At 37.8% G+C, this 26574-nt stretch overlaps 1 protein-coding gene across 3 annotated transcripts in view; it reads left to right on the forward strand.

Moving 5' to 3' along the window:
* MGAT4A (alpha-1,3-mannosyl-glycoprotein 4-beta-N-acetylglucosaminyltransferase A) overlaps nucleotides 1-26574 on the forward strand; it is a 504464-nt gene that overhangs the window by 35342 nt on the left and 442548 nt on the right. For all 3 annotated transcript variants that reach the window (XR_010934342.1, XM_067704225.1, XM_067704226.1), the window contains 2 exons: nucleotides 13666-13833; nucleotides 15949-16089. Coding sequence is in view for 2 of the 3 variants with exons in the window: in XM_067704225.1 (XP_067560326.1) it covers nucleotides 13666-13833; nucleotides 15949-16089 (309 nt within the window). In the remaining variant the exon portion in view is untranslated. The remainder of the gene's footprint in view (nucleotides 1-13665; nucleotides 13834-15948; nucleotides 16090-26574) is intronic.

Here is a 26574-nt window from a genome sequence, read left to right on the forward strand (position 1 = left end):
AATCCATTTTTGATTTTCGCCTGACTCAGTTATTGCTTGGACAGTTGCAAAGGGGTGATTTTCTAACATTCGTCCTTCTTTCATCATTTATAAGCTGGCATTCCGCTGTAAGAAACACTTTTCTCTCATCTGTTAGTTGTTATTTATTAGTATGGACTCACAGATTCTTACTTTATTTAATAAGTTATAATTCATTACCATCAGTATTTGTTTTGGTACTTAAATTGCAGTGAATTTAGCCAGGGGGAGCACGTCGAGTGGCTTCCTTTGCCCTTATGATATGTCCTATCTTATTATTATTTTTTTTTGACTTCTGTCCTCAAGGAATTTATTTTTATTTATTTATTTATTTTTAACATCTTTATTGGAGTATAATTGCTTTACAGTGGTTTGTTACTTTCTGCTTTATAACAAAGTGAATCAGCTATACATATACCTATATCCCCATATCTCCTCCCTCTTGCGTCTCCCTCCCACCCTCCCTATCCCACCCCTCTAGGTGGTCACAAAGCACTGAGCTGATGTCTCTGTGCTATGTGGCTGCTTCCCTCTAGCTATTTTACATTTGGTAGTGTATATAAGTCCATACCACGCTCTCACTTTGTCCCAGCTAACACTTCCCTCTCCACATGTCCTCAAGTCCATTCTCTACGTCTGTGTCTTTATTCCTGTCCTGCCCCGAGGTTCTTCAGAACTTTTTTTTTTTTTACATTCCATATATATGTGTTAGCATACGGTATTTGTTTTTCTCTTTCTGACTAACTTCACTCTATGACAGACTCTAGGTCCATCCACCTCGCTACAAATAACTCAATTTCATTTCTTTATATGGTTAAGTGATATCCCATTGTATATATTTGCCACATCTTCTTTATCCATTCATCTGTCAGTGGACACTTAGGTTGCTTCCATGTCCTGGCTATTGTAAATAGAGCTGCAGTGAACATTGTGGTACATGACCCTTTTTGAATTATGGTTTTCTCACGGTATATGCTCAGTAGTGGGTTTGTTGGGTCATATGGTAGTTCTATTTTTAGTTCTTTAAGGAACCTTCATAGTGTTCTCCATAGTGGCTGTATCAATTTACATTCCCACCAACAGTGCAAGAGGGTTCCCTTTTCTCCACGCCCTCTCCAGCATTTATTGTTTGTAGATTTTTTGACGATGGCCATTCTAACTGGTGTGAGGTGATACCTCTTTGTAGTTTAGATTTGCATGTCTCTAATGATTAGTGATGTTGAGCATCTTTTCATGTGTTTGTTGGCAATCTGTATATCTTCCTTGGAGAAATGTCTATTTAGGTTTTCTGCCCATTTTGGGGTTGGGTTGTTTGTTTTTTTGATATTGAGCTGCATGAGCTGCTTGTATGTTTTGGAGATTAATCCTTTGTCAGCGCTTCATTTGCAAATCTTTTCTCCCATTTTGAGGGTTGTCTTTTTGTCTTGTTTATGGTTTCCTTTGCTGTGCAAAAGCTTTGAAGTTTCATTAGGTCCCCTTTGTTTATTTTTATTTCCATTTCTCTAGAAGGTGGGTCAAAAAGGATCTTGCTGTGATTTATGTCATAGAGTGTTCTGCCTATGTTTTCCTCTAAGAGTTGATAGTGTCTGGCCTTACTTTTGGTCTTTAATCCATTTTGAGTTTATTTTTGGGTATGGTGTTAGGGAGTGTTCTGATTTCATTCTTTTACAAGTAGCTGTCCAATTTTCCCAGCACCACTTATTGAAGAGGCTGTCTTTTCTCTATTGTATACTCTTGCCTCCTTTATCAAAAATAAAGTGACCATATGTACGTGGGTTTATCTCTGGGCTTTTTATCCTGTTCCATTGATCTATATTTCTGTTTTTGTGCCAGTACCATACTGTCTTGGTTACTGTAGCTCTGTAGTATAGTCAGATCAGGGAGCCTGATTCTTCTAGCTCTGTTTTTCTTTCTCAAGATTGCTTTGGCTATTCGGAGTCTATTGTGTTTCCTTACAAATTGTGAAATTTTTTGTTCTAGTTCTGTGAAAAATGCCATTGGTAGTTTCATAGGGATTGCATTGAATCTGTAGATTGCTTTGGGTAGTATAGTCATTTTCACAGTATTGATTCTTCCAATCCAAGAATATGGTATATCTCTCCATCTGTTTGTATCATCTTTCATTTCTTTCATCAGTGTCTTATAGTTTTCTGCATACAGGTCTTTTGTCTCCCTAGGTAGGCTTATTCCTAGGTATTTTATTCTTTTTGTTGCAATGATAAATGGGAGTGTTTCCTTTCTTTCAGATTTTTCATCATTAATGTATAGCAATGCAAGAGATTTCTATGCATTAATTTTCTTTCCAGCTACTCTGCCAAATTCATTGATTAGCTCTAGTAGTTTTCTGTTAGTGTCTTTAGGATTCTCTATGTATAGTATCATGTCATCTGCAAACAGTGACAGCTTTACTTCTTCTTTTGTGATTTGGATTCCTTTTATTTCTTTTTCTTCTCTGATTGCTGTGGCTAAAACTTCCAAAACTATGTTGAAAAATAGTGGTGAGACTGGGCAACCTTGTCTTGTTCCTGATCTTAGTGGAAATGGTTTCAATTTTTCACCATTGAGAAGGATGTAGGCTCTGGGTTTGTCATATATGCCCTTTATTATGTTGAGAAAAGTTGCCTCTATGCCTACTTTCAGGAGGGTTTTTATCATAAATGGGTGTTGAATTTTTTCAGAAGCTTTTTCTGCATCTATTGAGATGATGATATGGTTTTTATCCTTCAGTTTGTTAATATGGTGTACCACATTGGTTGATTGGTGTATATCGAAGAATCCTTGTATTCCTGGGATAAACCCCATTGATGATGGTGTATGATCCTTTTAATGCGCTGTTGGATTCTGTTTGCTAGTATTTTGTTGAGGTTTTTTTGCATCTATGTTCATCTGTGATATCGGCCTGTAGTTTTCTTTTTTGTGACATCTTTCTCAGGTTTTGGAATCAGGGTGGTGATGGCTTCATAGAATGAGTTTGGGAGTGTTCCTCCCTCTGCTATATTTTGGAAGAGTTTTAGAAGGACAGGTGTTAGCTATTCTCTAGCTGTTTGGTAGAATTCGCCTGTGAAGCTATCTGGTCCTGGGCTTTTGTTTGTTGGAAGATTTTTAATCACAGTCTCAATTCAGTGTTTATGATTGGTCTGTTTATATTTTCTGTTTCTTCTTGGTTCAGTCTTGGAAGGTTGTGCTTTTCTAAGAATTTGTCCATTTCTTCCAGGTTGTCCATTTTATTGGCATAGAGTTGCTTGTAGTAATCTCTCATGATCCTTTGTATTTCTGCAGTGTCAGTCATTACTTCTTTTTCATTTCTAATTCTCTTGATTTGAGTCTTCTCCTTTTTTTCTTGATGAGTCTGGCTAATGGTTTATCAAGTTTCTTTATCTTCTCAAAGAAACAGCTTTTAGTTTTATTGATTTTTTCTACTGTTTCCTTCATTTCTTTTTCATTTATTTCTGATCTGATCTTTATGATTTTTTACCTTCTGCTAATTGTGGGGTTTTTTTGTTCTTTGTTCTCTAATTGCTTTAGGTATAAGGTTAGGTTGTTTATTTGATATTTTTCTTGTTTCTTGAGGTAGGATTGTACCACTATAAACTTCCCTCTTAGAACTGCTTTTGCTGCATCCCATAGGTTTTGGGTCGTCGTGTTTTCATTGTCATTTGTTTCTAGGTATTTTTTGATTTCTTCTTTGATTTCTTCAGTGATCTCTTGGTTATTTAGTAGTGTATTGTTTAGCCTCCATGTGTTTGTATTTTTTACAGATTTTTTCCTGTAACTGATATGTAGTTTCATAGCGTTGTGCTCAGAAAAGATATTTGATATGATTTCAATTTTCTTAAATTTACTAAGGCTTGATTTGTGACCCAATATATGATCTATCCTGGAGAATGTTCCATGAGCACTTGAGAAAAATGTGTATTCTGTTGTTTTTGGATGGAATGTCCTATAAATATCAATTAAGTCCATCTTGTTTAATGTATCATTTAAAACTTGTGTTTCCTTATTTATTTTCATTTTGGATGATCTATCCATTGGTGAAAGTGGGGTGTTAAAGTTCCCTACTATGATTGTGTTACTGTAGATTTCCCCTTTTATGCCTGTTAGTATTTGCCTTATGTATTGAGGTGCTCCTTTGTTGGGTGCATAAATATTTAAAATGGTTATATATTTTTCTTGGAATGATACCTTGATTATTATTTAGTGTCCTTCTTTGTCTCTTGTAATAGTCTTTATTTTAATATCTATTTTATCTGATATGAGAATTGCTACTCCAGCTTTCTTTTGATTTCCATTTGCATGGAATATCTTTTTCCATCCCCTCACTTTAAGTCTGTACGTGTCTCTAGGTCTGAAGTGGGTCTCTCTTTTTTTTTTTTGCCATACGCGGGCCTCTCACTGCTGCGGCCTCTCCCACCATGGAGCACAGGCTCCGGACGCGCAGGCCCAGCGGCCATGGCTCACGGGCCCAGCCGCTCCGTGGCATGTGGGATCCTCCCGGACTGGGGCACGAACCCACGTCCCCTGCATCGGCAGGCGGACTCTCAACCACTGCGCCACCAGGGAAGCCCTGAAGTGGGTCTCTTGTATACAGCACATACATGGGTCTTATTTTTGTATCCATTCAGCCAGTCTATGTCTTTTGGTTGGAGCATTTAATCCATTTACATTTAAGGTAAGTATCAATATGTATGTTCCTACTACCATTTTCTTCATTGTTTTGGGTTTGTTTTTGTAGGTCCTTTTCTTCTCTTGTGTTTCCCACTTAGAGAAGTTCCTTTAGCATTTGTTGTAGAGCTGGTTTGGTGGTGGTGAATTCTCTTAGCTTTTGCTTGTCTGTAAAGTTTTAAATTTCTCTGTCAAAGCTGAATGAGATCCTTGCTGGGTAGAGTAATCTTGGTTGTAGGTTCTTCCCTTTCAGCACTTCAAATATGTCCTGCCCTTCCCTTCTTGCTTGCAGAGTTTCTGCTGAAAGATCAGCTGTTAACCTTATGGGGTTTCCCTTGTATGTTATTTGTTGTTTTTCCCTTGCTTCTTTTAATATTTTTTCTTTATTTAATTTTTGATAGTTTGATTAATATATGTCTTGGCATGTTTCTCCTTAGATTTATCCTGTATGGGACTCTCTGCACTTCCTGGACTTGATTAACTATTTCCTTTCCCATATTAGGGAAGGTTTCACCTATAATGTCTTCAAATATTTTCTCATCCCTTTCTTTTTCTCCTCTTCTTCTGGAACCCCAATAATTCGAATGTTGGTGCGTTTAATATTGTCGCAGAGGTCTCTGAGACTGTTCTCAATTCTTTTCAGTCTTTTTTCTTTATTCTGCTCTGCAGTAGTTATTTCCACTATTTTATCTTCTAGGTCACTTATCCGTTTTTCTGCCTCAGTTATTCTATTGATTCCTTCTAGAGAATATTTAATTTCATATATTGTGTTGTTCATCATTGTTTGTTTGCTCTCTAGTTTTTCTATGTCCTTGTTAAACGTTTCTTGTATTTTCTCTATTCTACTTCCAAGATTTTGGATCATCTTTACTATCATTATTCTGAATTCTTTTTCAGGTAGACTGCCTATTTCTTCTTCATTTGTTAGGTCTGGTGGGTTTTTACCTTGCTCCTTCATCTGCTGTGTGTTTCTCTGTCTTCTCATTTTGCTTAACTCACTGTGTTTTGGGTCTCCTTTTCACAGGCTGCACGTTCGTAGTTCCCGTTGTTTTTGTTGTCTGACCCCAGTGTCTAAGGCTGGTTCAGTGGGTTGTGTAGGCTTCCTGGTGTAGGGGACTAGTGCCTGTGTTCTGGTCGATGGGGCTGGATCTTGTCTTTCTGGTGGTCAAGTCCGTGTCCAGTGGTGTGTTTTGGGGTGTCTGTGACCTTATTATGATTTTAGGCAGCCTCTCTGCTAATGCGTGTGGTTGTGTTCCTGTCTTGCTAGTTGTTTGTCATAGGGTGTGCGGCACTGTAGCTTGCTGGTCGTTGAGTGGAGCTGGGTCTTTGCGTTGAGATGGACATCTCTGGGAGAGCTTTTGCTGTTTGATATTATGTGTAGCTGGGAGCTCTCTGGTGGACCAATGCCCTGATCTTGGCTCTCCCACCTCAGAGGCACAGGCCTGACACCTGGCCGGAGCACCAAGACCCTGTCAGCCACACGGCTCAGAAGAAAAGGGAGAAAGAAAGAAAGAAAGAAAGAAAAAGTAAATTTATTAAAATAAAAAATAATTATTAAAAATGAAATTGAAAATAAAAAAGGAAAAAGAAAAAAGAGAGCAACTAAACCAAAAAACAAATCCACCAATGATTACAAGCACTAAAAAGTATACTAAAAAAAACCCAAAAAAAAAACAAAAAACCGGACAGAGAGAACCCTAGGACAAATGGTAATAGCAAAGCTATACAGACAAAATCGCACAAAGAAGCATACAAATACACATTCACAGAAAGAGAAAAAGGAATAAAAAATATATATTGTTGCTCCCAAAGTCCCACTGCCTCAATTTTGGGATGATTCGTTGTGTATTCAGGTATTCCACAGATGCAGGGTACATCAAGTTGATTTTGGAGATTTAATCCGCTGCTTCTGAGGCTGCTGGGAGAGATTTCCCTTTCTCTTCTTTGTGTGCACAGCTCCCGGGGTTCAGCTTTGGATTTGGTCCAAATCCTACCTGCGTGTAGGTCTCCTGAGGGCGTCTGTTCCCGTCCAAAGAGGATGGGGTTAAAGTAGCAGCTGATTAGGGGGCTCCGGCTCACTCAGGCTGGGGAGAGGGAGGGGTACGGAATGCTGGGCCAGCCTGCAGCAGCAGAGGTCAGCATGACGTTTCAACAGCCTGAGGTGCGCCGTGTGTTCTGGGAAGTTGTCCCTGGATCATGGGACCCCGGCATTGGCAGGCTGCACAGGCTCCCAGGAGGGGAGGTGTGGATAGGGACCTGTGCTTGCACGCATGCTTCTTGGTGGCTGCAGCGGCAGCCTTATCATTTCATGCCCGTTTCTGGTGTCTGTGCTGATAGCCACGGCTCACGCCCATCTCTGGAGCTCGTTTAGGCGGTGCTCTGAATCCCCTCTCCTCGCACACCCCGAAACAATGGTCTCTTGCCTCTTAGGCAGTTCCAGACTTTTTCCCAGACTCCCTCCCTGATAGCTGTGGCACATTAGCCCGCTTAAGGCTGTGTTCATGCAGCCAGCCCCAGTCCTTTCCCTGGGGATCTGACCTCCGAAGCCCGAGCCTCAGCTCCCAGCCCCCACCTGCCCAGGCGGATGAGCAGACAAGCCTCTCAGGCTGGTGAGTGCTGGTTGGCATCGATCCTCTGTGTGGGAATCTCTCTGTTTTGCCGTCTGCATCCCTGTTGCTGTGCTCTCCTCTGTGGCTCCAAAGCTTCCCCCTGCCACCCACTGTCTCCAACAGTGAAGGGGCTTCCTAGGGTGGGGAAATTTTCCTCCTTCAGGCTCCCTCCCAGGGGTGCAGATCCTGTCCCTATTATTTTTTCTGTGTTTTTTTCTTTTTTCTTTGCCCTACCCAGGTACGTGGGGAGTTCCTTGCCTTTAGGGAGGTCTGAGGTCTTCTGCAAGCATTCAGTAGGTGTTCTGTAAGAGTTGTTCCACATGTAGATGTATTTCTGATGTATTTGTGGGGACGAAGGTGATGTCCACGTCTTACTCTTCTGCCATCTTGAACTTCTCCCTTTTATTATTTTTTTAAATTTAATTTTTTAAAATTGCAATTTATGTCCTTTTTTAAAAATAACATTTTCTTAGACTTTAAAATAAAGACTGTTACAAGAGACAAAGAGGGACACTACATAATGATCAAGGGATCAATCCAAGAAGAAGATTTAATAATTATAAATATTTATGCACGCAACATAGGAGCACCTCAGTACATAAGGCAAATCCTAACAACCATACAAGGAGAAATCGACTGTAACACAATCATAGTAGGGGAGTTTAACACCCCACTTTCACCAATGGACAGATCATCCAAAATGAAAACAAATAAGGAAACACAAGATTTAAATGATACATTAAACAAGATAGACTTAATTTATATTTATAGGACATTCCATCCCAAAACAACAGAATAAACTTTCTTCTCAAGTGCTCGTGGAACATTCTACAGGACAGACCATATCTTGGGTCACAAATCAAGCCTTGGTAAATTTAAGAAAATTGAAATCGTATCAATTATCTTTTCAAATCACAATGCTATAAGGCTAGATATCAATTACAGGAAAAAAAACCCTAGAAAATACAAACACATGGAGGCTAAACAATACGCTACTAAATAACCAAGAGATCACTGAAGAAATCAAAAAATACCTAGAAACAAATGACAATGAAAACACGATGACCCAAAACCTATGGGATGCAGCAAAAACAGTTCTAAGAGGGAAGTTTATAGCAATACAGTCCTACCTCAAGAAACAAGAAAAATATCAAATAAACAGCTTAACTTTGCACCTAAAGCAATTACAGAAAGAAGAACAACCAAAAAACCCCCCAAAGTTAGCAGAAGGAAAGAAATCTTAAAGATCAGATCAGAAATAAATGAAAAAGAAATGAAGAAAACAGTAACAAAGATCAATAAAACTAAACGCTGGTTCTTTGAGAAGATAAACACACTTGATAAACCATTAGCCAGACTCCTCAAGGAGAAAAGGGGAGAAGACTCAGATCAAATTACAAATGAATTACAAATGAAAAAGGAGAAGTAACAATTGATACTGCAGAAATATAAAGGATCATGGGAGATTACTGTAAGCAACTCTATGCCGATAAAATGGACAACCTGGAAGAAATGGACAAATTCTTAGAAAAGCACAGCCTTCCGAGACTGAACCAGGAAGAAATAGAAAATATAAAGAGACCAGTCACAAGCACTGAAACTGAAACTGGGATTAAAAATCTTCCAACAAACAAAAGCCCAGGACTAGATGGCTTCACAGGAGAATTCTATCAAACATTTAGAGAAGAGCTAACACCTACCCTTCTGAAACTCTTCCAAAATATAGCAGAGGGAGTAACACTCCCAAACTCATTCTATGAGGCCATCATCACCCTGATACCAAAACCATACAGAGATGTCACAAAAAAAGAAAACTACAGGCTAACATCATTGATGCACATAGATACAAAAAACCTCAACAAAATACTAGCAAACAGAATCCAACAGCACATTAAAAGGGTCATACACCATGATCAAGTGTGGTTTATCTCAAGAATGCAAGGATTCTTCAATGTATGAAATCAGTCAATTTGCTACACCATATTAACAAATTGAAGGATAAAAACTATATGATAAACTCAATAGATGCAGAAAAAGCTTTCGAGAAAATTCAACACCCATTTGTGATAAAAACTCTCCAGAAAGTAGGCATAGAGGGAACCTACCTCAACATAATAAAAGCCATGTATGACAAACCCACAGCCAACATTGTTCTCAATGGTGAAAAACTGAAAGCATTTCCTCTAAGATAAGGAACAAGACAAGGTTGCCCACTCTCACCACTGTTATTCAACATAGTTTTGGCCACAGGAATCAGGGAAGAAAAAGAAATTAAAGGCATCCAAATCAGAAGAGAAGTAAAACTCTCACTGTTTGCAGATACTATGTTACTATACATAGAGAAGCCTAAAGATGCTACCAGAAAACTATTGCTAGAACTAATCACTGAATTTGGTAGACTAGCAGGATACAAAATTAATGCACAGAAATCTCTTGCATTTCTATACACAAATGATGAAAAATCTGAAAGAGAAATTCAGGAAACACTCCCATTTACCATTGCAGCAAAAAGGATGGAATACCTAGGAATAAACCTACCTAAGGAGACAAAAGTCCTGTATGCAGAAAACTATAAGACACTGATAAAAGAAATTAAAGGTGGTACAAGCAGATGGAGAGATATACCATGTCCTCGGATTGGAAGCATCAACATTGTGAAAATGACTATACTACCCAAAGCAATCTACAGATTGAATGCAATCCCCATCAAACTAGCCCTGGCATTTTTCACAGAACTAGAACCAAAAAAAATCACAATTTATATGGAAACACAAATGACCCCAATAGCCAAAGCAATCTAAAAAAGAAAAACTGAGCTGGAAGAATCAGGTTCCCAGACTTCAGACTATACTACAAAGCTACAGTAATCAAGACAGTATGGTACTGGCACAAAAACAGAAATATAGATCAATGGAATAGGATAGAAAGCCCAGAGAGAACCCCACGCACATATGGTCACCTTATTTTTGCTAAAGGGGACAAGAGTATACAGCAGAGAAAAGGCAGCCTCTTCAGTAAGTGGTGCTGGGAAAGCTGGACAGTTGCATGTAAAAGAATGAAATTAGAACACTTCCTAACACCATACACAAAAATAAACTCCGAATGGATTAAAGACCAAATGTAACGCCAGACACTATCAAACTTTTAGAGGAAAATACAGGCAGAACACTCTACGACATAAATCACAGCAAGATCCTTTTTGACCCACCTCCTACAGAAATGGAAATAAAAACAAAAATAAACAAATGGGACCTAATGAAACTTAAAAGCTTTTGCACAGCAAAGGAAACCATAAACAAAATGAAAAGACCACTCTCAGAATGCGAGAAAATATTTGCAAACGAAGCAACTGACAAATGATTAATGTCCGAAATATAGAAGCAGCTCATGCAGCTCAATCTCAAAAAAGCAAATAACCCAATCCAAAAATGGGCAGAAGACTGAAATAGACATTTCTCCAAAGAAGATATACAGACTGCCAACAAACACATGAAAAGATGCTCAACATCACCAATCATTAGAGAAATGCAAATCAAAACCAAAGTGAGATATCACCTCACAGCGGTCAGAATGGCCATCATCAGAAAATCTACAAACAGTAAATGCTGGAGAGGGTGTGGAGAAAAGGAACCCTCCTGCACTGCTGGTGGGAATGTAAATTGATACAGCCTCTATGGAGAACAGTATGGAGGTTCCTTAAAGAACTAAAAGTAGAACTACCATATGACCCAGTAATCCCACTGCTGGGCATATACCCTGAGAAAACCATAATTCAAAGAGTCATGTACCACAACGTTCATTGCAGCACTATTTACAATAGCCAGGACATGGAAGCAGCCTAAGTGTTCATCGACAGGTGAGTGGATAAGGAAGATCACACATACAATGGAATATTAGCCATAAAAAGAAACGAAATAGAGTTATTTGTTGTGAGGTGGATGGGCACAGAGTCTGTCATCCAGAGTGAAGTCAGAAAGAGAAAAACAAATATTGTATGCTACACATATATATGGAATCTAAGAAAAAAAAAAGGTTCTGATTAACCTAAGGGCAGGACAGAAATAAAGACAGAGAGGTAGAGAATGGACTTAAGGACATGGGGAGGGAGAAGGGTAAGCTGGGATGAAGTGAGAGAGCAGCACTGACATATATACACTACCAAATGTAAGATAGCTAGTGGGAAGCAGCTGCATAGCGCAGGGAGATGAGCTCGGTGCTTTGTGACCACGTAGAGGGGTGGGGTATGGAAGGTGGGAGGGAGACGCAAGAAGGAGGGGATATGGGGATATATGTATGCATATAGCTGATTCACTTTGTTATCCAGCAGAAACTAACACACCATGGTAAAGCAATTATACTCCAATAAATATGTTAAAATAAAGTAAAATAAAATAACATTTTCTTATTTGACACAAGAATGCTCCAGGTTCATCTTAAAGTTATTTTTCCAAAGGGTTCTAATTCTTTTTTAGTGACAGAGGTCTAGAATTCACTATCCTGGCACCATGTGAGTGGTAAGAGGTAAAGGGGGAAGAAATCACAGGACAGTTCACTCATGCTCATTTTGGACACAATCTGCTTGGCGTGATCGGCCCTTGTCCCTACTATTTAGACTTGGCATTTAACATGGTTTTCATTTCTATAGCCTTATATAGTATGTTCTGATTTCAGAGCAAGTTACCTATTATTATTTCTAGATTTTTTTGACCTTTTAAAAACATTCTGTTTTTTACATGAATTTTAGAATCACATGTCAAAATTCAAGTTCCAAAAAATTTTCGTTGATGTTTTAAAAAGTGTTGCATTTATTATTAGTTTAGGGTAGGATTTATCTGTTTTTTTTGCAAGATTGGGATTAATAAATGACTTCATTTTTTTCTTCCATTACAGGCTCCAGGAAAAGGCTTATAGTTTTTATCACATAACTCTCGTGTGCCTCTTGTTAAAATTGTTATAGTATAATTGTTTGTAGTTTTGTGTTTGTGAATAGTATCTTTTTAACATTTCTTCCATTGTCAGTTAACACATATGGAAAAGTGCCTAAACCATGGGTGTATAGTAATGAATTTTATTTAACCAGGAACCAGGTCAATAAATAGAACCTTGTTGGCACCCTGAGGCTCCCCTGTATGCCCTTTCCTAATCACAACCCCCCTCCCTTCCTTTCCTCCTAAAGCCAGCAAATTATGGAAACTAGAGCTGCTTATTAATACATTGTTCAATACAGGGAACTATGACAGTTAAGCAGGGGAGGCTTTCTTCCCTGCCACAGAATTCTTCAGAGGTATTTACTCTATGGTCCTTTATGTAAGGGCCAAAGAATAATATAATTGCCTATTTTTAAGGCTAGCTTTATGAGACAGGCAGATTTATATTTCTTAATTCTGTTTTGTACAGAATGATTCCATCCTTGATTGAGTAAAGCAGAGATTACAATATAAATTAAAAAGAGTCTTTCCAAGGTTTGTTTTGTTTAGATGTCAGAATAGTAGCCTTAGATTATCTAGCTTGATAGAGAAGCTGAAACGGTTGTTCTGATTTTTCTTAGTTTAATGAGGTTGTGGAAATTGCCCAGACCATTTACCAGCCTCAGCTCCCTTCCAGTGCTGCTGATCAAGATAAATGCATGGTTTCTTTTCTGCCTCTCTTAGATTTTGGTGTCCAGTTCTGTCTTGGGGCCTCTTCTCACTGTGTACTTTGTATCTGAGCTGTCTCATACTATTGCTTCAGTGCCTACGGTTATCCTCATAAAATCCACTTTTATTTCCCAGACCAGGCTTTCCTGACCTGTGATTCTCTTAAATTCAAATAATTGACTTTTAGGGTCATCTTAACATCTACCTGATTGAGTTGTTAGGGATCAGGAATTTGACCAAAGTCTGGCCTAGGGAAATTTTTGCAGAATAGGAAGTACAGAGGAAACAGCCTATGGAAATGAGTGGTTACGCTATAAAATATGTTATATTCATTATATTATTAGATATATTATCATTAGTTTCAATGCTTCATCTCTATCTTCATACAAATAGGGTCTTTATAGTTGTTTGTACCTTTTGAGAAATGATCTTGGTATTATGCTTGAAGTGTTAATTCCAAAAACCTTGTCTATTTCTCCCTATCTTTAACTTTCTGAAGTGCTAATTAGAAAGCGCCCATATTCTTACAGATATTAATAGCACTAAGTTAGTGGTGGCTTTGCCACCACTTTGTTAGTTGTGGTTCTTTTTTATTTTCAATTCTGTCTCAGTGCATTCGTTAATGAATATCTGTTTCTGAAAAATGCAACTTTAAAATCCCTAATGTTACAATTCTGTTTCGATTATAGTGGGTTTTTTTTTTTAAGAAATATACTAATAACTTTTGGTTTTGCTTCTAGAAAAACTGATTGCTTATCAACGAGAATTTCTTGCTTTAAAAGAACGGCTCCGAATAGCTGAACACAGAATCTCTCAGCGGTCTTCTGAACTCAATGCCATTGTACAGCAGTTCAAGCGTGTAGGAGCAGAAACAAACAGAAGTAAGGATACGGTGAATAAATTTTCAGGTACAGACGATATTTTTGGTTTTATGAAAAGATTACATTTTCAACGGGTCATGTGAAATACTCTCTTTGAAAGTTGTCTAGAGTCGCAACATTTGTTACCCTCTACAGAGAGAAAAATCACCATACAAAACTTTCTATTGTGGTTAATTATAAAACAAGTTTATTAATTGCTAAATTTGATTTAAAGAGAGTAATATTAAGTTAAGTTTCAGTTGTATAAATTTCACTGCCAATAGTGAAGAACCAGCATCTTTAAAAAAAAACATTTAGAATGAGACTAAAATTTAACTTGGTGTTTATGCATATTTCTTTTGTGACTTGTGTGGACTTCAGATGGACTCTGGGGAACCTTTGAGCTATTTGAAGCAATTAGTGCTCCCAGATATGACTTATAAGAAATAAAAAGATATAGTTTTATAATGGGTACTTTTGGGGGTACCTGACCTGTTCCCTCTCTGAGAAATTCTGGTCTGAGTGAAATGAGTATCAACCATCTTCTGTTTCTATCCTATTCTTATTCTAATGACTAAATCGATATATGTATATAATCAGTTGACTCCAAATCTACATAATCTTCCAAGAATAATATACTTTTTCATTTAGCATTATCTGTTATAATCTTTCACCATTAATTCCTCTCATCTTGAGATTCACTACCGTACCTTATTTTTAGAGATTCATGCCCCTTTCTTCCCCTCCTGATTATAAAATTTGTATTATGGCACAGTAACATTCAAAATTATGGAATGGTTAACATTCTTTGTTTTCTTCTAGTCTTTTTTCCATGCATATTTTTCTTCAAAAGTGTAATTGTGTGTTTTATGGCCTTATCTTTGCTCTTGAAATTATGCTATTAGCATTTTACTATGGCATTGAATATTCTTTTAAAATACCATTTTTGATGACATATATATCAGCTAATCATATACTATAATATATTAAATATTTTTCTCCAAATAGGCAAATAGGATTTTTCTGGGTTGTTTTTGTCCCCCAATTTATAACTCTGTGAAGAACATCTCTGTATATAAATCAGTTACTTTTATGGTAGGTCTTAGGTTATTTTCATTAGATTATGACTTTCTTAAAAACAGAATCTGTGTTTTGATGACTGTTGATTTCCAACCACATGCGACAGTGGCTGGAACAAAACCGATAATTCACTAAATATTTATTGATTGCATAGAAGTTACATTCCTAAAAGGGAAATTACTGAATAATAGGGCAGGAATGTTTTAAGGGTTTTGATGCTGTTCTTAATAGCTGAAACATTTTATCACATTATCACCACAATTTAATATTACTGTTTAATCTGCTAACTTAATTTGATGGGTAGATATTGTTGTCTTGTAATTTGTAGTTGTTGCTTTTACATGAGGTTAAACTTTAATTTCATGTGTGATAGTTTCGTTTCTTTTGTGAACTTTCGGTTCTGAATATTCAGAGTATTTTAAGGGAATTTTCATATGCTCTGTATAAAATTGTTATTGAGACTGCAAGTCCTTACTGCTAGCTTCCTTATTTAAAAGGTTAAGTTCTAGTTCAATGGAATTGTAAAACAATATTGATTATCCTATCAAGGTTTTATTTTCTATTATATTAAATGGTTCATTGGTTCCTCTCATAAAAACTGAAAAACGATTTGAAAGTTATGAACTGTACCAAACATTCTCAACTTGTGCTGTTTAAATTAGTGTACTTGAACTAAAAAAAAAATCTTCCATGTGAAATTTTGGTCAAATATAACAGCATAAAAAAGTGAAAGTTACTGGTGGTCGTTGTACTTATTATTATTACATTTTCATGAGTGGATAGCGTGTTTACCGTCTGTCCCCCAGGGCTTGAGTTCTGACACATTATAAAGGTGAGTGGTTCACATTCTATCTTCTCGTGGTACTCTGGCTGACCTTTTTAGCTTCATTCAGACCGTTCTCATCATCATGACTCTGCGAGACTCTGGTTGCCTAAGTGTCCATGGAAATATCATTGACCAAAGTATGAAATTGGGACAGAAAATTCTTTTAGTTCTCATAAATTTTTACCACTATCTTTGTAACATCAGCAACTTCTATAAGTGAGGTATTACCGTGGATTGATTCTACTTCTGTATTTCAGATGGTACCCTAAAGCTCTTGAGGGAGTTAACAAGCAAAAAATCTCTTCAAGTGCCAAGTATTTATTATCATTTGCCTCATTTATTACAAAATGAAGGAAGCCTTCAACCTGTTGTGCAGATTGGTAATGGAAGAATGGGAGGTATGTTTGTTTTGTTTCCTATTGTATTTGCACTGCTGGTCTTAATTATGTCTTGGAGTATTATGTTGACCCTTATAAGTCAGGCAAGTCAGGAGTCAAGATGGTGGGCTAGGAGGATGCAGAATTCACATCTCTGCACAACTAGGGCACCTACCAGGCACCAGTGGGGGACCACAGACACCTAAGGGGCGGGAGGAACCCCCCCAGTGATGGGGAAGGACGTGGGGCGTGGGGGGAGTGAAGGGGGAGGAGAAGTGGAGGCGGAACAGGACTGGCGTCCCTGAGGGGTGGCTGGGGGAGGGGAAGGGATTCCCATGCCAAAGCGGGAAATTGGGGAACCACTGGGAGAGCAGAGGATCAAAAGGGAGCGTGGCCAGGTTTCCCCTGCCCACTTGGGCCCCTGGGAGCCTGCTGAGATCCCAGGACTGGTCCTCTGCCCGCCAAGGCCCCCTCCAGCCACGCGGGTCCTGAGGGAGTGGGAGGGAGGGAAGGGGAGCAAAAATAAAGGCCGGACCTCTGGGTGGGAGAGGGGAGGAGTTCCTACACCCAGCGGGACCCACCCACGGTTAGGGGTCCAGTGGTGACGGGGGAGACCCTGGGGGAGACGGTGGGGGAGGGGCGTGGAGGAACAAAAGGGACGCGGGCAGCGCTTTCCCTGTCCACTCAGGCACCGGGGAGCCTGTTGGGCTTCTGGGCCTAATCCTCTACCATTGGAGCCTCCCTCTTGCCATGCCGAGCCCAAGCCCCGACCCTACACCCCCACCTCTACACTCAGAGGACCCCCCTGCATCACGCTGGGCCTAAACCCCACCCACACACCCTCACTCAGGGCCTTACCTCCAAACTCTGGAACTCTGCACTCCAGAGGCCCTCCTTTAGAGATGCTGCCTCTCTCCTTCCATGCAGGTCCTAAGCAGAGGCCCCGCCCCACGCTTGAACGTCACCCTGCCTAGGCCCCACCCCCAAGGCCTTTTCTGGCTGTGTGTCTTGAGCCTAGGACCCGCCCCATGCTCACCCCCACCTGCCTTGTTCCCCCCCACCCTAAACCCCAAGGCTGCCTAAGTTCCACCCCTGCCTAAACTCCGCCCCCATAGCCAAGGCTTTTTTTTTTTTTTTCCCCTTTTTTCCTCTTTTAGATTGGGGTTCTGTTTTACCTTGTTGATTCATTTATATTCTTATTTTTCCTAATCTTTTATTTTTCTAATTTTATTTTATTCCTTATACTTTGTTATAGTTCTCTCCTTTTGTCTTGTTCACCCCGTTTTTTTTCTTTTTTCTGTTGTGGTTTTATTTTACCTTGTTGCAGTTGTTTCAATTATATTTTTATTTTTCCTAATATATTTTTCTAATTTTATTTTGTTTTTTATTCTTTGATATTGTACTGCTCCTTTTTTCTTTCTTTCTTTCTTTTTTCTTTTTTTTTGCCACATCATGCAGCTTGTGGGATCTTGGTTCCCAGGCCAGAGTTCCTGTGGTGGGAGCTCCAATTCCTAACCGCTGGACTAACAGAGAACCTCAGACCCCAGGGAATATTATATATCAAAAAATATCAAAAAAAAAATATCAAAAAATTTCAAAAAAAAAAAAAAAGAAACGAGAAAAAATATGTTACAGATGAAGGAGCAAGGTAAAAACCTACAAGACTAAATAAATGAAGACGAAATACGCAACCTACCTGAAAAAGAATTCAGAATAATGACAGTAAAGATGACCCCAAATCTTGAAAACAGAATGGAGAAAATACAAGAAACATTTAACAAGGATCTAGAAGAACTAAAGAGCAAAGAAACAGTGATGAACAAAATAACTGAAATGAAAAATACTGTAGAAGGAATCAATAGCAGAATAACTGAGGCAGAAGAATGGATAAGTGACCTGGAAGATAAAATGGTGGAAATAACTTCCAGGGAGCAGAATAAAGAAAAAAGACTGAAAAGAATTGAGGACAGTCTCAGAGACCTCTGAGACAACATTAAATGCACCAACATTCGAATTACAGGGGCCCCAGAAGAAGAGAAAAAGAAAGGGTCTGAGAAAATATTTGAAGAGATTATAGTCAAACATGGGAATGGAAATAGTCAATCAAGTCCAGGAAGCACAGAGTCCCATACAGGATAAACCCAAAGAGAAACACACTGAGACACATACTATTCAAACTATCAAAAATTAAATACAAAGAAAAAATATTAAAAGAAGCAAGGGAAAAACAACAAATAACATATAAGGGAATCCCCATAAGGTTAACAGCTGATCTTTCAGCAGAAACTCTGCAAGCCAGAAGGGAGTGACAGGACATATTTAAAGTGATGAAAGGGAAAAACCTACAACCAATACCCAGCAAGGATCTCATTCAGCTTTGACAGAGAAATTAAAACCTTTACAGACAAGCAAAAGCTAAGAGAATTCACCACGACCAAACCAGCTCTACAACAAATGCTAAAGGAACTTCTCTAAGTGGGAAACACAAGAGAAGAAAAGGACCTACAAAAACAAACCCAAAACAATGAAGAAAATGGTAGTAGGAACATACATATCGATAATTATCTTAAATGTAAATGGATTAAATGCTCCAGCCAAAAGACATAGACTGGCTGAATGGATACAAAAACAAGACCCATATATGTGCTGTATACAAGAGACCCACTTCAGACCTAGGGACACATACAGACTGAAAGTGAGGGGATGGAAAAAGATATTCCATGCAAATGGAAATCAAAAGAAAGCTGGAGTAGCAATTCTCATATCAGACAAAATAGACTTAAAATAAAGACTGTTACAAGAGACAAAGAAGGACACTAAATAATAATCAAGGGATCAATCCAAGAAAAATATATAACCATTTTAAATATTTATGCACCCAGTATAGGAGCACCTCAATACATAAGGCAAATGCTAACAGCCATAAAAGAGGGGATCTACAGGAACACAGTCATAGTAGGGGAGTTTAACACCCCACTTTCACCAATGGACAGATCATCCAAAATGAAAATAAATAAGGAAACATAAGCTTTAAATGACACATTAAACAAGATGGACTTAATTGATATTTATAGAACATTCCATCCCAAAACAAAAGAATACACTTTCTTCTCAAGTGCTCATGGAACATTCTCCAGGATAGACCACATCTTGGGTCACAAGTCAAGCCTTGATAAATTTAAGCAAATTGAAATTGTTATCAAGTATCTTTTCCAACCACAGTTCTATGAGAGTAGATATCAATTAGAGGAAAAAAATTGTAAAGTATACAAACACATGGAGGCTAAACAATACACTACTAAACAACCAAGAGATCACTGAAGAAATCAAAGAAGAAATCAAACAGTACCTAGAAACAAATGACAATGAAAACACGACGACTGAAAACCTGTGGGATGTGACAAGAGCAGTTCTAAGAGGGAAGTTTATAGCAAAACAATCCTACCTCAAGAAACAAGAAAAATATCAAATAAACAACCTAACCTTATACCTAAAGCAATTAGAAAAGAAGAACAAAAACCCCCCAAAGTTAGCAGAAGGAAAGAAATCTTAAAGATCAGATCAGAAATAAATGAAAAAGAAATGAAGGAAACAATAGTAAAGATCAATAAAGCTAAAAGCTGGTTCTTTGAGAAGATAAAGAAACTTGATAAACCATTAGCCAGACTCATCAAGAAAAAAAGGGAGAAGACTCAAACCAACAGAATAAGAAATGAAAAAGTAGAAGTAACAGCTGACACTGCAGAAATACAAAGGATCGTGTGAGATTACTACAAGCAACTCTATGCCAATAAAATAGACAACCTGGGAGAAATGGACAAATTCTTAAAAAAGCACAGCCTTCTGAGACTGAACCAGGAAGAAATAGAAAATATAAAGAGACCAGTCACAAGTCTGAACTGAAACTGAAACTGGGATTAAAAATCTTCCAACAAACAAAAGCCCGGGACCAGATGGCTTCACAGGAGAATTCTATCAAACATTTCTAGGAGAGCTAACATCTATCCTTCTCCAACTCTTCCAAAATACAGCAGAGGGAGTAACACTCCCAAACTCATTCTATGAGGCCATCATCACCCTGATACCAAAAGCATACAGCGATGTCACAAAAAAAGAAAACTACAGGCCAATATCACTGATGAACATAGATGCACAAATCCTCAACAAAATACTAGCAAACAGAATCCAACAGCACACTAAAAGGATCATACACCATGATCAAGTGGGATTTATCCCAGGAATGCAAGGATTCTTCAGTATATGCAAATCAATCCATGTGATACACCATATTAACAAACTGAAGGATAAAAACCATATGATCATCTCAATAGATGTAGAAAAAGCTTCTGACAAAATTCAACACCCATTTATGATAAAAACTCTCTGTAAAGTAGGCACAGAGGGATCTTTCCTCAACATAATAAAGGTCATATATGACAAACCCACAGCCATCATCGTTCTCAATGGTGAAACACTGAAAGCATTTCCTCTAAGATCAGGAACAAGACAAGGTTGCCCAGTCTCACCACTATTTTTCAACATAGTTTTGGAAGTTTTAGCCACAGCAGTCAGGGAAGAAAAAGAAATTAAAGGCATCCAAATTGGAAAAGAAGAAGTAAAACTGTCACTGTTTGCAGATGACATGAGACTATACATAGAGAATCCTAAAGATGCTACCAGAAAACTACTAGAGCTAATCAGTGAACTTCGTAGAGTAGCAGGATACAAAATTAATGCACAGAAATCTCTTGCATTCCTATACACGATTGATGAAAAATCTGAAAGATAAATTAAGGAAATATTCCCATTTACCATTGCAACAAAAAGAATAAAATACCTAGGAATAAATCTACCTAAGGAGACAAAAGACCTGTATGCAGAAAACTATAAGACACTGATGAAAGAAATGAAAAATGGTACAAACAGATGGAGAGATATACCATGTTCTCGGATTGGAAGCATCAGCATTGTGAAAATGACTCTATTAATTACTCTATTACCCAAAGCAATCTACAGATTCAGTGCAATCCCTATCAAACTACCAATGGCATTTTTCACAGAACTTGAACAAAAAATTTCACAATTTGTAAGGAAACACAATAGACTCCGAATAGCCAAAGCAATCTTGAGAAAGAAAAACAGAGCTAGAAGAATCAGGCTCCCTGATCTGACTATACTACAGAGCTACAGTAACCAAGACAGTATGGTACTGGCACAAAAACAGAAATATAGATCAATGGAACAGGATAAAAAGCCCAGAGATAAACCCACGTACATATGGTCACTTTATTTTTGATAAAGGAGGCAAGAGTATACAATAGAGAAAAGACAGCCTCTTCAATAAGTGGTGCTGGGAAAATTGGACAGCTACTTGTAAAAGAATGAAATTATCACATTTCCTAACACCATACACAAAAATAAACTCAAAATGGATTAAAGACCTAAATGTAAGGCCAGGCACTATCAAACTCTTAGAGGAAAACCTAGGCAGAACCCTCTATGACGTAAATCACAGCAAAATCCTTTTTGACCCACCTCCTAGAGAAATGGAAATAAAAACAAAAATATACAAATGGGACCTAATGAAACTTTTTAAAAGCTTTTGCACAGCAAAGGAAACCATAGACAAGACAGAAAGACAACCCTCAGAATGGGAGAAAATATTTGCAAACAAACCAACTGACAAAGGATTAATCTCCAAAATACACAAGCAGCTCATGCAGCTCAATCTCAGAAAAACAAACAGTCCAATCAAAAATGGGCAGAAAACCTAAATAGACATTTCTCCAAGGAAGATATACAGACTGCCAACAAACACATGAAAAGATGCTCAACATCACTAATCATTAGAGAAAACCATATCAAAACCACAATGAGGTATCAGAATGGCCATCATCAAAAATTCTACAAACAATAAATGCTCACAGTGGTCAGAATGGCCATCATCAAAAATTGCTCACACTGGTCAGAATGGCCATCATCAAAAATTCTACAAACAATAAATGCTGGAGAGGGTGTGGAGAAAAGGGAACCGTCTTGCACTGTTGGGGGGGAATGTAAATTGATACAGCCACTATGGAGAACAGTATGGAGATTCCTTAAAAAACTAAAAATGGAACTACCATATGACCCAGCGATCACACTATTAGGCATATACCCTGAGAAAACCATAATTGAAAAAGAGTCATGAAACACAATGTTCATTGCTGCACTATTTATAATAGCCTGGACGTGGAAGCAACCTAGGTGTCCATCGACAGATGAATGGATAAAGAAGATGTGGCACATATATACAATGGAACATTACTCAGACATAAAAAGAAATGAAATTGAGTTATTTGTAGTGAGGTGGATGGACCTAGAGTCTGTCATACAGAGTGAAGTAAGTCAGAAAGAGAAAAGCAAATACCGTATGCTAACACATATATATGGAATCTTAAAAAAAAAAAAAAAGCAACGAAAATAAACGGTTCTGATGAACCTAGGGGCAGGAGAGAAATAAAGACGCAGACATAGAAAATGGACTTGAGGAGTCGTGGAGGGGAAAGGGTAAGCTGTGACGAAGTGAGAGAGTAGCATTGACATATATACACAACGAAATGTAAAATAGCTAGCTAGTGGGAAGGAGCTGCATAGTGCAGGGAGATCAGTTTGGTGCTTTGTGACCACCTAGAGGGGTGGGATAGGGAGGGTGGGCGGGAGACGCAAGAGGGAGGGGATATGGGGATATATGTACGCATATAGTTGATTCACTTTGTTATACAGCAGAAACTAACACAACATTGTAAAGCAATTATAGTCCAATAAAGATGTTTAAAATTAATTAATTTAAAAAAAAGGCAGGTTAAAGAATAAAAAGTTCTTGATCTGTGGATAGTAACTTAGGAGTCATTCTAAACTCCATGTTGAAGGGAGTTAGATATTTTTCTCCAAAGACCAGAGTAATAGAGCTGAAAAGGATTATGAGACATGTAGTTCAAGTCCTATCTCCAGGCAAAACAATGTTTAAACTTTTGAAACTTTTCTATTTTAAAAATTTGAGAGGTAAAGAAATAACTTTTTTTCTTGTATCTTATTTCAACATTAATAGCTCTTACAGTCATGTCAAGAAAGTTTTTCATATGTCTGCCCCTACTTTTCTTACAGAAATAGAAGTATATAGTCACTTATGTTTAACCTTTCATGCAGTAATAGAAATAATTTGGTTTGCATCTTTTTCCCAAAATACCTAAAAGATAATCTATGGCATTTTTTTTCTCCTCTTGTTAGAGTCACCAGGGCTTCTTGAGTTTTCCTTGTGGGACTTATATATGATTCTTTTATACTTTTTATTTCTCCACTTTGAACTTTGTTAATCTTTTCTTTGTAGATTTTAGGATGTAGAGACAAATATTATTTTGCTCCTAAGTCTTTAACAAATGACAAAATCATTACTTCTTAGGTATTGAAATGAATCTTTATGATAATGTTTTTAAAAAGCTGATTCAATCTGCATTTGATTCAATAGGATTCTTAGGTATCTTACTGGTTTTCGATATTCTGAGTTTTCACATTCATCATTTTTTAGTTCTGCCATCTTTCTATTTTATGAATCATTTAAAATTATACACTTTTCCTATGGAGATGATACTTCTTAAATTATATTCAGACTAACTCATTCTTCTATGTCTTTATTGATTCAAGAAATATTTTTACGGTACATACTGGATTACAAAGACTAATAAGATATGTAGTATGTTCTAAATTATGTTCTTTAGAACATTGATCATTAATTATTTCTGAAGTTGATAGTGTGTCTCTTCCTTTAATAATCACTATTTGGGTAAGTTGCCTTTGCCATTTCATGCATTTTTTGGTTTAGACTATTTCCTCATGAATAAGAAGCAAATGAAAAGGAAGTAGAAGTATTTTTAAAGTTATTTAAAACTTCCAAGGTCTCTAGTAAGTTCTTTTATAGTCAGCTCTTCTTATTTTATGAATGTGACATTCTCTTTCTTTTTTGAAGATGCTTATTCTAGCCCATTTGTTTATGACTTTATCCATCATAAATATAATATAATCTTGGTCAACCAGCTTTTCAGTGGTTAACATTCTTACTAAGCTGAAACAGTTTTTTTTTAAAATTTTTTTATTTTTTTTATTTTTATTTTTTTTGCGGTACGCGGGCCTCTCACTGTCGTGGCCTCTCCCATTGCGGAGCACTGGCTCCGGACGCGCAGGCTCAGTGGCCATGGCTCACGGGCCCAGCCGCTCCGCGGCATGTGGGATCTTCCCGGACCGGGGCATGAACCCGCGTCCCCTGCATCGGCCGGAGGACTCTCAACCACTGCGCCACCAGGGAAGCCCTGTTACTAGTCACATCCCCTCCCCCCAGCTCCGCAACCTGAGGGGACCTTACAACATGCCCAGAAGGCAGGAAAAGCTGTCTTTTTTGTGGTATTTTGTGCATTACCCCTAGCATGGATACTCTAATTCTGTAGATTTAGCCGAAATTAGTACTTTCCTTTTTAGTGCTTTTGGAGTCCTTGAGTGCCTTGGTTTAAACTAAAGAATTTAAATTTCAGCTCCAAAACAGTCTATTTGGGAGAAGTGGCTTCTTCTCTAAACATGCCATCTCAACTTAAAACAGAAACAGAACAACTTAAGACTGGTAGGGAAGAGAGAATTTGCATTATTACTTTATGCCATTTTTCTTTGCATAAACTAGAGTCAGCATGGATTTTGCTTTTTCTGTGAACAAAGTTTTTGAACTTCATATGCATTAACATTTCCTAGAAATGCTTCATAGCATAGTTTATACTCTTTTAACATATATTCTAAATATTTTAAAATTCTGAGGTAGATTAAAGTATATGGAAATTTGCTTCCGGGGTTACTCATCCTGTCTCTAGGCATCTCAGAGTAACATGGTCAAAACAGAAATCTTGATTGGGAGCCCTTTCCCCCTCAGGTGTGTTATTCTTAGTAGAAGGTCCCATGTCCACTTGCTCAGGTCATCCTCGACCCTCCCCTTCCCTTATCTCTGCCAGCCACAAGCCCCATTGGTGAGGGTCTCCACAGTGGATCCCAGATCTGCTCACTCATCTCCAACTTGAAACATCCTAATTCAAACCACATCTTTTCCTTAAATTACTGCAGTAACTTCCTAACTGATCTCTCCAAAATACTTTTATACTTGTTAACACTTTTATGTCTATTCTCCATAAAATTTGGTAATCTTTTAAAATTACAAATCGGATGTTGTCACTCCCCTGCTTACAACCTTACAGTGCCTTTCTCTTGCCCTCAGAATTAAAACTAAATTTAAGGGTCTATGTGATCAGATCCCTAACTAATTCCTCTGAATCTAGGCTGATTCTGCTTTAGAGACATTCTGTTCTTCCTATTGCTTGACTGTTCAGATCATCCTCTCTTCAGCACCTAGCTGTTTCCTCATCTTCTTTCTCTTCTCTTTCTCATCATTAAGTACCAGCTCAGTTGATATCAGAGAGTCTTTCCATGACTGCACTGTCTGTAGAGGTACTTCCTCTTCCCCCCCACACTCTTTCTAATATTGCCATGTTTTAATTCATATACTACATATCACCCTCTAAAATTATTTATCTTTTTCCCTCTTGTAGAATGTAAGAAAGGTCCCATGATGGCAGGGACCTTATCTATGCTGTTATATTCCTAACACCTAAAATAATGCCTTGCATTTAATAAGTGTTCAATGCACATGTTCAGAACAAATATAGTAAATCTTCGTTTTAAGCCCTTGGAAACTTTTCATCCCAAAATGGAAGAGAGGAGTGTGGTATGGAAACTTGGGGGCTCCCTTAAGCTATTTGGACCTTAGAACTGCAGAATCCTGGTGGTAGAATCATGGATCCATGATCTTTACACTTCCTTCTAACTTTAGAATTCTATGACCTCTAAGTGTTTTGTAGTATCTCCAATAAACTGTTACATAATTAAGGCTTAATTTTAACTTTCACAAAATACTTCTCTACTGATCTGTAACACTTAGGATACTAAGACTTTTTTATTTTATGTTTTTATTTTTTAAATTTTTTGGCCACACTGCGCAGCATGCGGGATCTTAGTTCCCCGACCAGGGATTGAACCCGTGCCTCGTGCAGTGGAAGCACGGAGTCTCAACCACTGTACCACCAGGGAAGTCCCTAAAACTTTTAAAGATATTACATTTAAAAACTAACTGAAGTACTCTAATATAACATATGTGTTCCTAAATATTACTGTGCTATGCAAAATTGTGCAATAAAAGGAGAAAAATGGGGTTAAGATCACAACACTCAAAAGCTTTGTCAGTTACACATAAAGAAAAGATAAGCTAATAAAAGCAGTGGCACAATTTTGCACGTATTAAATGATGGAGAAATGCATAAATACAATAAATATGGTATTCTACCTTGAAAAAGACTTGAGGTTTGCTTGTTGAAGTGGGCTTCAGAAGGACTGCAGCTTGGAAGCTTTTTGTGAAGTGGTACAAAGCGGATTGACTGA

This window comes from Pseudorca crassidens, chromosome 14, assembly GCF_039906515.1.
Source record: "Pseudorca crassidens isolate mPseCra1 chromosome 14, mPseCra1.hap1, whole genome shotgun sequence".
In the NCBI taxonomy this organism is placed as follows: domain Eukaryota; kingdom Metazoa; phylum Chordata; class Mammalia; order Artiodactyla; family Delphinidae; genus Pseudorca; species Pseudorca crassidens.